Here is a 12,445-nt window from a genome sequence, read left to right on the forward strand (position 1 = left end):
TTGATTATGGCATGTTTAAATTATGTTTATGTTGATATATAGGAACCGTAGCAAGGTACAAGCACCTAACTATTAGCTTATGATGAAGGGAATTCATGTCGATTTCTCATGCCTAAGAATGTTCGGAGATATCTTAACCTCATCGAAGAAAAAAATTAGATAGGTATATATTTGAGAGGATTTTTATTCATACTTAGAACATTTAGATTTCTAAACTACATAGGTATACAAATAATGTTCTTGTAATATGTCTCCGTTTCTTCTTGTTTATTCACATGTTAATATTACGGTTATTCTGGAATCAACATCATTCGAGCATTTGACTATTGTTTGTCACACACACTTGTTATTTTGCATCACTATTTTTAACCAATTTTTAAGTTACCGTACCAATGCACGGGCACCCATCTAGTATAATATATAGAAACCATAACGACAAAAGGGCAACTAACTAGTACACAATAAATTCCATGGGAAAATTTTGACGTTGGAGGAAAACCTACTAGTGTTCTACCATCTACCGAGTCCATATCTTGGGTGCTCTGCCAGATCCATATTTTGCTACAATTATTATCCTTCTTAATATCAGGCACTTCAGTGTTACTACTCCATCACTTCTCATCGTCAGGGAAGGGATACCATAACCTAATTTCGAATGCAAATATAATATAATTAAATGTAGAAAACGAGATCATATTCCTATCACCAGTTATCTCAACCTAATATTTAATTCTTCCAAATGAACCTTTGATCCATCTAGATCATGAAACATAAGTTACATAAAAATCCAACAAGATACACCGATCTCATACACAAATCTAACTGGTGGGAATAAATAGCCAAAAACAATTTGTATAGTTGGCTTTTTTAATAGTACAGTAGTACATCCAACAATCACTACAAGTAACTGTTCTTTTGGAATTATGCAGTCAACACGTATGGAATTTGACTATCAACATCTCTAAGAATATTAATTTCAAATGATATTTTGAAAATGGTATGGCTAGATTTTCATCAATATTAGGTTCAACATATTATAAATTACAATACGTTTTAAACATACTCATACAAATTATTCATAGTCCAAGTGTTTAGTTGGCTATAGAAAAACAATATTTTGTTTGTTATACAAAAGAGTCAGATTCTTTGAAATTAATATTTTTAAATCCATACTTATAAACCACCGGTTTTCACGGTTCCACAGGCGTCATATGTCACCCTTTCCCTTCTTCTTTTATGCAAAAATAAGATAAATTATTCATAAGTGGGAGTTTGAATCCTGGTTGTTGGCTCCACATTAACACCATCCTAATCAATAAAACACACACTTTTGTGTTTTATTAAAATAAAATCTCTCTATGTGATACATAGAAACCGTAGCAATGCAAGAACATCTAACTAGTTAATCCTTTATGCTTATTAGATTCCACCTAGTGCATGCAACATTAGGTGCATAAAAACCCAAGAGAAGAAAATGTAGAAAACGGTAATAGTCTTCAATTCTGCCAAAAAAACTTACCTATCCAGTGCATGCAACATTAGCTGCTTAAAAATCCAAGAAATATATGCTGACGCTCATATATAAATCCAGCTGGTTGGAATAAATAGCTGGGAAAAAAACAAGATGCATAGTTGGCTACTTAACAGTACAGCAGTACTTCCAAAAATCACAATAACTGTTGCTTTGGATGTATGCAGTCAACATATGTCTTGATCTTGACCATCACTGTGTCGAGGAATATTATGTTCAAATGATGTTCTGAAAATAGTATGGCTAGATTTTTCATCAAAATTAATTTGAAATTTTCTTACACAAAATTAATCTGTACTATTTTTTACTATCAGAACATATTTTTATGTTCTTTTGTTTAAGTATCTCGATTGAAGCACCATCTCGCACCATTTTTAGGCATGAAAAATTCGTATGTCTTTTCTGTTTCTCTTTTTTCTTTTACTATTTTGAATTTTCTATACATTTCAAACATACTGATGCAATTTTCATAGCCAAATATATAGTTCCTCCGTGATCATTTATCTGTTTGTTATAGGAAAGACCGAAAGAGCAGCATTCCAAGAAATAAAAGTAAATAAATAGATCATTTTATTTGCTTAGAAATCCCCTTTTCATTTTCAGGCTCTAGAAATCCATCCGTTAATTAATTTGCTCCATAGTATTAATAAGAGATAGAGAGATGGGGAGGGAGATCCTTTTCGTAAAAGAGAAAAGAAGATCCTATTTCTATCACGCTATTAGATTATCTCCAGCAGTCTCTCTTATTCTATTGTATATTTTAAAATTTACTCTGTAAACCGTGTCTAGAGTTTAGAATGTAACATAGTATTTTTGAACAGTATTAGACGGCACAACTATCTCAATTTCTCAGACCCAATATGGAAGTCCAGGTCCTCACCTACTCCTCCGGCTATATATGAACCGTGCACTCCTCCCTTTCTTTTCAGCTCTACTCGAAGAGCGTTCTACCACCACACCACAATCTAACTAAAACCCAAACGAAATAAAAGGAAGAGGTCAAAAAATAAAAGGTGTTGTGCAATCGATCATGGTGACCGTGGCCAAGATCGCCATGGAGTGGCTCCAAGACCCTCTGAGCTGGGTGTTCCTGGGCACGCTGGCCTTGGTGGTCCTGCAGCTGCGACGACGGGGCAAAGCGCCGCTGCCGCCCGGGCCGAAGCCGCTGCCGATCGTGGGCAACATGGCGATGATGGACCAGCTGACCCACCGCGGGCTGGCGGCGCTGGCCGAGAGGTACGGCGGGCTGCTGCACCTCCGCCTGGGCCGGCTGCACGCGTTCGCGGTGTCGACGCCCGAGTACGCGCGCGAGGTGCTGCAGGCGCAGGACGGCGCGTTCTCGAACCGGCCGGCCACTATCGCCATCGCGTACCTGACGTACGACCGCGCCGACATGGCGTTCGCGCACTACGGGCCCTTCTGGCGCCAGATGCGCAAGCTGTGCGTGATGAAGCTGTTCAGCCGGCGCCGCGCCGAGACGTGGGTGGCCGTGCGCGACGAGTGCGCGGCGCTGGTCCGCGCCGTGGCGTCCGGCGGCGGCGGCGGCGGCGAGGCCGTGAACCTGGGCGAGCTCATCTTCAACCTGACCAAGAACGTGACGTTCCGCGCCGCCTTCGGCACCCGCGACGGCGAGGACCAGGAGGAGTTCATCGCCATCCTGCAGGAGTTCTCGAAGCTGTTCGGCGCCTTCAACGTCGTCGACTTCCTGCCGTGGCTGAGCTGGATGGACCTGCAGGGCATCAACCGCCGCCTCCGCGCCGCACGATCCGCGCTGGACCGGTTCATCGACAAGATCATCGACGAGCACGTGAGGCGGGGGAAGAACCCCGACGACGCCGACGCCGACATGGTCGACGACATGCTCGCCTTCTTCGCCGAGGCCAAGCCGCCCAAGAAGGGGCCCGCCGCCGCCGCGGACGGTGACGACCTGCACAACACCCTCCGGCTCACGCGCGACAATATCAAGGCTATCATCATGGTACGTACACACGTCATCCTCTGACCTCCCTGTTGTCACGCTAATCACGCCAAAATCGTCCGTTACGTTCCTCGACTCGTTTTTGCGCTTAGGAAAATCGTGATGTGCCAGAGCAATGAACAGTAGCAACATGCATCGACGAAAGAATTTGAAATGATAGGATTCGATATATATATATCCTGACTGAGATATATATAGAGCATCTCACTTCTCGTGTGTCAGGATATATAGGTGTGATTTAATTCTATTATTACTAACTGCTATGAATGGTAGTATTACGGAATCAGACGTGCTTTCTGCTGGTGACAGACTGAGTAGGTGTTGTCTTGTTCCTGCATATGTGCGTAGGTGCTGAACGTCCATATGTATTCACGAGCTCAAAGTCAAACCACACATAGTATACTACGCCTTGTCTTTCATTCAGTATACTAATTGTCCATATGTATTCACGAGCTAGCTACGTAAGTACCGCCACGATCGACGTGTATATAACATACGTATCCTTTTGCGATGATATTTTTCTGTATATATACGGCTATATTAATTGTCCGCCCTGTAGTTTGCACATCCAGCGAGTCCAAACTAATCCGGCCAGCCAATCTCTGGTTTAAATACATAGATATGTCGTAATCGTAATAGAATGCGTGCATGTAGTCGACCTTCCGTCATGGACACAACTGGCATGTCTCTGACGAATGTGGCGTGGTACAGACGGCGCTCCCTACAACTTTTGTAGTATGTATATCTCATTGCATTGTCACTAAGATCTTATTATTATTATTTATTCTTGATGAATGGTCAAAGCTGCAAATTAAAAAAAATCATAGTAGCAAAGTGCAGGTACATTGATATGGTTTCCATTTATAAGTATAGAGTATAAAACATAATGATATATGTGTTACGTGGATTTGGAGCTCACAACCAAAGTTCAAATCCCACTTGTACAATAATTTTAGATTTTTATAGATATCGACAGCGTCAGCGTGCATCATCGTCCTGTATCATGCATCCAGAATAAATGATACATGTGTTATGTTGGTTAGTTAGTTGAGTATAAATGTGGATTTGGAGCTCACAACCATATAGTTCAAATCTCACTTGTACGATAATTTTAGATTTTTTTTTATTTAAATATGTGGGAACACCACGACCGTTCATAGATATTGACAGCGTCAGAGTGCATCATCGTCCTGTATCATGCATCCAGAACAAATGTTTTATTTCTCTGTTAGTTGTTGCTGGATCGAACTATGGGCCTGTTTGTTTTGGCTTCTGGCAGCTTCTGGCCACCAAAAGCTGTTGCGGACTGCCAAGCGCTCAGCTTTTCAGCCAGCTTCTATAAAATTCGTTGGAGCAAAAACCATCCAAAATCAACATAAACACATAATCGGTTGAGTCGTTGTAATAGTAGGAATCCGTCACTTTCTAGATCATGAGCCCTATAAACAACTTTATCTTCCTCCACACGTAATCGTAATGATACTCAGATTCTCCCCACAGCCAGATTCTCAGAAAAGCTGGTCAAAAAAGCTAAACCAAACAGCCCCTATAAATGATGCGTCTCTATCTTTTGGTCGTTGATGGACGACGCGTGCGCAGGACGTGATGTTTGGCGGGACGGAGACGGTGGCGTCGGCGATCGAGTGGGCGATGGCGGAGATGATGCACAGCCCCGACGACCTGCGCCGGCTGCAGCAGGAGCTCGCCGACGTCGTGGGCCTGGACCGGAACGTGAACGAGTCGGACCTGGACAAGCTCCCCTTCCTCAAGTGCGTCATCAAGGAGACGCTCCGGCTGCACCCGCCGATCCCGCTGCTCCTGCACGAGACCGCCGGCGACTGCGTCGTGGGCGGCTACTCCGTGCCCAGGGGCTCCCGCGTCATGGTCAACGTGTGGGCCATCGGCCGCCACCGCGCCTCGTGGAAGGACGCCGACGCGTTCCGGCCGTCGCGCTTCACGCCCGAGGGCGAGGCCGCGGGGCTCGACTTCAAGGGCGGCTGCTTCGAGTTCCTGCCCTTCGGCTCCGGCCGCCGCTCGTGCCCCGGCACGGCGCTGGGCCTGTACGCGCTGGAGCTCGCCGTCGCCCAGCTCGCGCACGGCTTCAACTGGTCGCTGCCCGACGGCATGAAGCCCTCGGAGCTGGACATGGGCGACGTCTTCGGCCTCACCGCGCCGCGCGCCACGAGGCTCTACGCCGTGCCTACGCCCCGGCTCAACTGCCCCTTGTACTGACGCCATGCGCGGGCGACTGCCATTACCATCGTCCCCTCGGGTGGGTGTGGGGTACGGGGGTAGGAGTTTGGTGCCTTTCTCTGTCGTCTTTTTTCCCTTTAAAAAACATGCCTGGTCGATGTTGTAGGGTGTGTTGTAGACAGCCATTATCAATTTTTTTTATTCTCAATTCTCATGTTGCGTGTGCCTAGCTAGGAAGTAAAAGGATCAAGCTGTGGCTGTACGGGCTCATCAAACTATATGAAAAAAACATGTCAGCCACAGATTCCTGGAACTTTCATGCACGGCAAATTTCATAGATATTTCTTTGGCACCTCTTATCTATCGTGTATCCCATATATATTAATCTCTGTATTAACAAAATTGGAGCTTCCTCACGTACGCACCCAGGCACTGCTCACCACCGTTTAAGATACAGCTCAATAATGTTCCTGCACTGTTTAATATTGTATTGTATATCATTGTTGCCCGCGCTAAATATATGTTTACTGTTTGGCAACATATCTAGTGCACATGGACTGCTGGTGCACATCATACATATATTAAATCCTACCCTTTCATCTAAGATCAAGCGTCTCACAATTATCTCACCTCTCTCTCTCTCCTGCCTTTTTGCTAAAATGCCCTCCCGCCTCTCCCACTTCCTACCATGTCGTTTTTTAGAAAGCTGCATGGCGGACTGTTTATCTGCTTGATCAGAACGGCTGGGAGTATGCAGGATTCAGCCGTGCCAGATTTTTTTGCTTCCTCCGGTCAATAGAATATGAATGTATGGTGTAGATGAATATATAGTGGCGTTTTCATGCACCAACAGAATGAACGAACAAGATCAATGAGCAAAGAAACTGACTACATCTAGTACATATATCCCCTATTGTTCTCTCTCCATCTTTCTCTGTCTCTCAAATAAAATATGAGATATCAATAAAAAACTAAATATGCTCTAACTTTTTGACCAATGATTTGAAGCCGCAGCTCAAAAACAAAAAATAATATGCAATAGATCAGTAAATCTTTCATTGCACCATTTTCGATCACCATACCTATGTACCACAGTCTTGTATATGATGACATTGTAAGATACATGTCATCCAACAAAGAGACCGTTGATTCTAAATCGCCCTGGACAGAAAATCCATAAATTAGAATTACAAAATTAACAACATACGAAGGTCATCCGTGGTGATCGTGACGGCGCCAAGTGATGGTGATCGAGCCTTTGTAGGCTCCCTCTTTGGCGAGTGTCTGCTGGACTAGTGGTCGACAAAGAAGGCTCCCGTGGCCCCCTTTGCTAGTCTCTTTGTCGAGTGCTCCAAGAGGCACTCGGCAAAGTCTCTCTCTTTGCCGAGTGCTTACTCGACTAACGGTCGGCAAAGGGAGCACCAGTGGGCCCCTTTACCAGGCCCTTTGTCGAGTGCTCCAGGAGGCACTCGACAAAGATTGTTTTTTTGTCAAGTGTAACACTCGACAAAGTGACTAGAATATCTCATTTTATTTGTTTTTATTATTCCATCCAAACAAACAAAAGATATATCACGAAATTATCACATATATATCATAGATATCACAAAAATCATCGCATACATCGTACACGCCACATATCTCACAAAGACCACAAATCTCACAAATATCACCATATCAAACAAGTTCAGACACAAACATAAGTCTCCATCACTCACAAACATAAGTCTCAAGTATCTCACAAATTATTACCAATGACAACAAGTTCAGACCAAGTTATCTCATAAAGTATTAACAACACCAATAGACATAAGATCGTGTGCACAAAGTATCTCGGCAAGGTGGAGGGCTGGACTGATTCGGCGATAGGTTGGACGATCCATGAGGGTTGTTTGATGCCAACGTTTGTCCCTATACAGAGAAGAGATTGCATGTGTGAGACCAGATAAATATATATCATGCAGGGCTGGAACTTTGATACTCACATAAGTATATAACTGAGTAGGGTTAGCTTGAGGGAACAACGAGGTGGTGGAACAAAACCATGTGCGGCACCAAGGCTCTGCATGTACTGAAACATCTTCGTCATTCTTGATCCGCCAAGCGAGCTGCCTGCTCCGCCTCCCACTCCGCCCTCATCCTCGCCTCCATCTCCATCTGTTCCCTCCTCTCTTCTTTTAGCTAGGCCTGTAATATTTCACCCAATGTTATAATAATGCAAAGAGAAGGTATATAACTCAATGAATGATGAGTTACTAAAGCACTAACCTGGAGTTCCTGGATATGATGTTGCGAGTTGTCCTGTTGAGGTCGTATGGCTGAGCTCGAGCTCGTGCTTCTTGCTGGCACCTAAGACAGGGTGGGAGTGGAGGATGTGTCGATTGCCCCGGCGGCAATCTAGTACTACCCATGCCTCTTGCCTTCTTCGACCCTTAATGAGGACATCTCCGTTGATATCCTCGGTCCTCGAATCATAATCTGACCCATGAACCTGCTATGCCATGACAGTGTACTCATTGAGGCAGCTGTAGACGGCGGGGTCGCTATACGCCTTGGGCCCATCCTCCGGGTTGTAGGTGACGTCGAACGTCGCCTTGCCCTTGAGGTCCATAGCATACACCGAGAAGATGGAGCAAGGTTGGCCACCATGTGACGAAGACTGCGAGAAAACCAACGATATGGTTAGAAATCATACCTAACCGAAAGTTAGACAAAATTAAAGAGAGTATCTACCATGCTTCTACGTATTTACCGAGGTTGCGGCTTCCTTGGTGGTGGGAGGGACCTTGCATCATCAAACGTCGTTCCTAGCTAGCGTTGTGGGCCTCGTCCCACTCGGTCAAGCACCAACTCTGCATCATCTACTCCAGCACTCAGGATGCGTGACACACCAATAAGGAATCATCTACCAAAAAACAAGTACACAACATATCAGAAGATAAAATTAAGCATATTTAATATCAATGTTAATGTTCTATATTTACCTGCAAGTACTGGTTCAGAGTCAACGACATGGTCCGGGTGTCATTCTTGCTCACCTTCTCCCTAAGGATGGAGCCGTAGTAAGTGACGATTGCCTGTATGTGCGTCTCTTAGTGCATGTCCACGATGAGCTTCTTACGGCTCTTGGTAGCCACCACATCCGCCCTGGCCTCGTATCTAGCCTCGCATCTAAAGAAATCTCGTATACAAAGACGATGTATCCATACATTATTTCAAGAATGTACAACGAATGTGATGTATTAAACAATATAGTGCGAGGAAGACTTACCCATAGCTCTTGCTTCATCCGCTCTGCCTTGTTGTTGAATTGCTTGACGTCCCAATCTCATCGCTATGAAGTGGATCCTGTGGTACCTTTGGGGCACCACCGATTTTGGCCTCTTTCTTCGCCGATCTAAGACCATCGACCTCATCGTCTACACTGGATTCCCTGACACACGTCGCTCCACATAGGGTTTTGTCGGGTTTCTTGGCGAGAGCCTTGCCTCCTAGTCTTTGAAGCGGCAACCCGTCGTCTCTCGCTCCAATGCCGAGGCCGAGTACCACGTTGTGGCTAACGGTGTCACCGAGGCAGTGTGGCTTTGTTAGTGGCTCCAGGAGCTGCATAGTCTGCTGACGCAGAGCACCCTTGTCTACTGTGACAACGTTAGCGCTATGTACCTCTCCAGTAACCCCGTCCAGCACCAGCGCACGAAGCATGTCGAGCTCGACCTCCACTTCATTCGTGAGCATGTTGCCATCGGGGACGTGTGAGCATGTTCACCGACATCTTCACCAAGGGCCTCCCTATGTTGGTGCCTGAGGAGTTTTGGTCCAGTCTCAACATCTGTAGAGTTTCGAATACGGGTGGTGTTAGAGCTATTGTGTTTGTATTGTAATGGGCTTAGGCCCAACAACTCCTTTATATACATATCCCCAACCCAGATTAGGGTTAGGGTTTTGAGTCCCACCAATACTCTTTATTTTATGTCACAACAAACCTATCGTGGCATCTCTGGTAGCCTATTCATTCCACCTTATTATATGTGCTCTTAGCCACGCTAAAAAACCATGGATAATATACCAAATAGCAATGTTTAGAGATTATCATTACCTTTATCCCCTCGAGTAAAGGTGGGGGTGGGGTACTTAGGGCTAGTTTGGTGACAAGGGAATTGAAGAGGATCTATGGGGAGTAAATCCATTGCTTCCCTTGTCACCAAATTAGCACTTAGAGAGTTTGGTGGATTTTTATTATAATTTTTTGGACCCTTCATTAAATAAACATTTCTAATCGATGTTGTGTGGTAAGGCTGTATTCTCATGGCTACCCACGCGTGTGCCTAGGAGTTGTACGAGCTAATCAAATTATATGAAAAACATGCCAGCCACAGATTTTGTGAACTTTCATGCACATGAACTTTCATAGATATTTCTTTGGCCCCTTTGCACCTCTTATGAAAGTCGCCTTGGGTGAATTGGTGAGGGAGAGAAGATCTTCTTGTTAGTGTTGCTCAATATGATTGCGAAATTACTTCTAGAGCAACACAAATGATTTAGGATCAAGCGCAAGCAAGAGAACTTTTAGAGAGAGGGAGCCAAAGAAACAGGTCACAATCAAACACAACACAAAAGACATTGATGATTTGTTTTTCGTGGTTCGGCTCCAAAGAACCTACAGTCCGGATAGCCATCAGACCGGTCTGGTGTGCCTCTGTATAGTTAAAACTTAGCAATCTTTGGTATATCTTCTTCAATTTAATTTGGTTATACATGAGGACATTTTTATGACATAGATAAACATATCTAGTGATTTTTCAACTAGTCTAAGTCATGAATCTTGGTTGTTTTGATTTCTTCAACTCATATTCTGATTTTTTTTCTCAACTTAGCTCCAAAAAGGTGAAACTTTTAATTATGAGATTTTAACCACTTTAGATGTGTCAAATAGGTTTCTAGAAGTGTTTAGAACTTATCCAAAGTTCATATTTTTTTCAAGTTTTACCCCTTTCTAGCTGGACTTGAGCTGATTTCTGACTTAGAATCTATATAGGTGTTCTTATGAACATGCAATAATTAACTTAACAAACTAGTTAGCTCACATGATTGTGATGGTCTTCAAGAACCATAACAAAGCTAAAGATAGGTCAATGTCTGTCGGTACCCCGAGACAGGGGTACCCCCTTCTGTAGTATGGAGATGCTGCACCCGTATGACACCCCCTGGTCACACGGGGAGCAGCACCCAACCCCACCACATGGGGCAGGGCTAGGAGCACCACGTGGCAAGGAAAGATAAGACTCCCCGGGGTGCACTGATAGGTCCGGACCTCCACTGGACCCCTGTACGAACGGGTCTGGAGCTCCCAAGTGGGCGTGCCGGGTCCCTCGGGTAAGCCCCAAGTCCCCCTAGGTAAGGACCGGGCCTTGGCAAGGTTCCGGGACCAGGAGGACCCCGACACGAATAGGGGTCCGGGGCCGACACGTGTCCAGCCCTTGCCCTATGCTTCCCGCTCAGGCAGAGTCCCGCGACTGCCGCATGGCCCATGACATAAGCCAATGGGCCGAGCCTGACGTAAGGCCCATACAGCCGTGGAGCCTCTGCATTTATTGCAGAGAGGACACGCCGCCTGCCATTACACAGACAGGCGACAAGCCCTCTCGACATTAAATGTGCCCTGTCCAATCCGTTGGCAGACGTCGTCAAGGTCACCCAGCAGACGGCGTGCCTGACTAGTCTGTTGGAGAACAATGCGCGTGTTCCGAGCAGCACACTGTACTCATCATCCCTTCTACAAGAAGCTTCCTCTGCATACCGAGGATACAGAGATCTCGAGCGTCAGAGCACAAGAAGATTGTCTCGGCCATAGACATTAGTGGCTCCAAGCGCTATATTCTTTATGTCCATGGGCCCACTTGTCAGGGCCCAGTACCTTTGTGCATGCCCCCTTCAGCCATAAAAGGGGAGGCATGCGACGTTACACACACACACACACGCAATCTTAGGTCACACCTTAGACTCGCAAGCTCATACAAGCTCACAATCAATACATCCCACAGTGGAGTAGGGTATTACGCTCCGGCGGCCTGAACCACTCTAAATCCTTGTGTGTTCTTGAGTTCTTCCCGTTCATTCCAACGATCAAGCAGAAACGCCTAAGCCCCTCCTCATCTCAGGATTTAGGGCGGGTGCACTCCGCCACCCGGCCAGAGATTTGCTCTCCGACATTTGGCACGCCAGGTAGGGGGCTAGGCATTAGGTTTTTACTTGTATTTCCTGTTCAACACCATGATCCATATCGCCGAGCATCGTGGCGAGACCTCTGAAGGCTTCTCCATGGAGGAGGAGGCTGCATCTTCTATGCCACAGAGCTCTGGCCATCCGACGCTTGGTGCTGCAGCCGTGCGCCCCGCACGGCGGCGCACGCCAGGATGGGTGTCCCGGACTCCGTCAGGGGATACCCCCACCAGGGCACTCTCTGCGGCCAGAGAGTTGTTGTGCCACTTGCCAAGCCCCACGGCCTCGCCAGGGGCTATGAGGCAGTGGCGCGACGATGTGGACCGCCTCCTTGGCATGGCGCACACTGGCTCGATCAGGCCCAGGCCTCGGTTGCCCTGGCGCCGGCACGAAGCATCTGCCTCAGAGCGCATGCCCTCGGTGAGGACTGCCCCGACTGGAGATCTGCGAACGGAGCTCAACCGCAGACGTGTAGAAGGAGACGCGCAAGTTCCTCCAGAGGGACCAGGAGACCTGCGGGATAA

At 46.2% G+C, this 12,445-nt stretch overlaps 1 protein-coding gene across 1 annotated transcript; it reads left to right on the forward strand.

The window, feature by feature from the left end:
• The first annotated feature begins 2,391 nt into the window (after positions 1-2,391).
• LOC103643375 (cytochrome P450 84A1) lies at positions 2,392-6,061 on the forward strand. Its single transcript, XM_008666537.4, has 2 exons — positions 2,392-3,509; positions 5,109-6,061. The coding sequence occupies exons 1-2, from the start codon at positions 2,562-2,564 to the stop codon at positions 5,739-5,741; spliced, it is 1,581 nt and encodes a 526-aa protein (XP_008664759.1). The 5' UTR covers positions 2,392-2,561; the 3' UTR covers positions 5,742-6,061.
• The last annotated feature ends 6,384 nt before the right edge of the window (positions 6,062-12,445 follow it).

The sequence above is a fragment of the Zea mays genome, chromosome 1 (genome assembly GCF_902167145.1).
Source record: "Zea mays cultivar B73 chromosome 1, Zm-B73-REFERENCE-NAM-5.0, whole genome shotgun sequence".
Classification (NCBI taxonomy): domain Eukaryota; kingdom Viridiplantae; phylum Streptophyta; class Magnoliopsida; order Poales; family Poaceae; genus Zea; species Zea mays.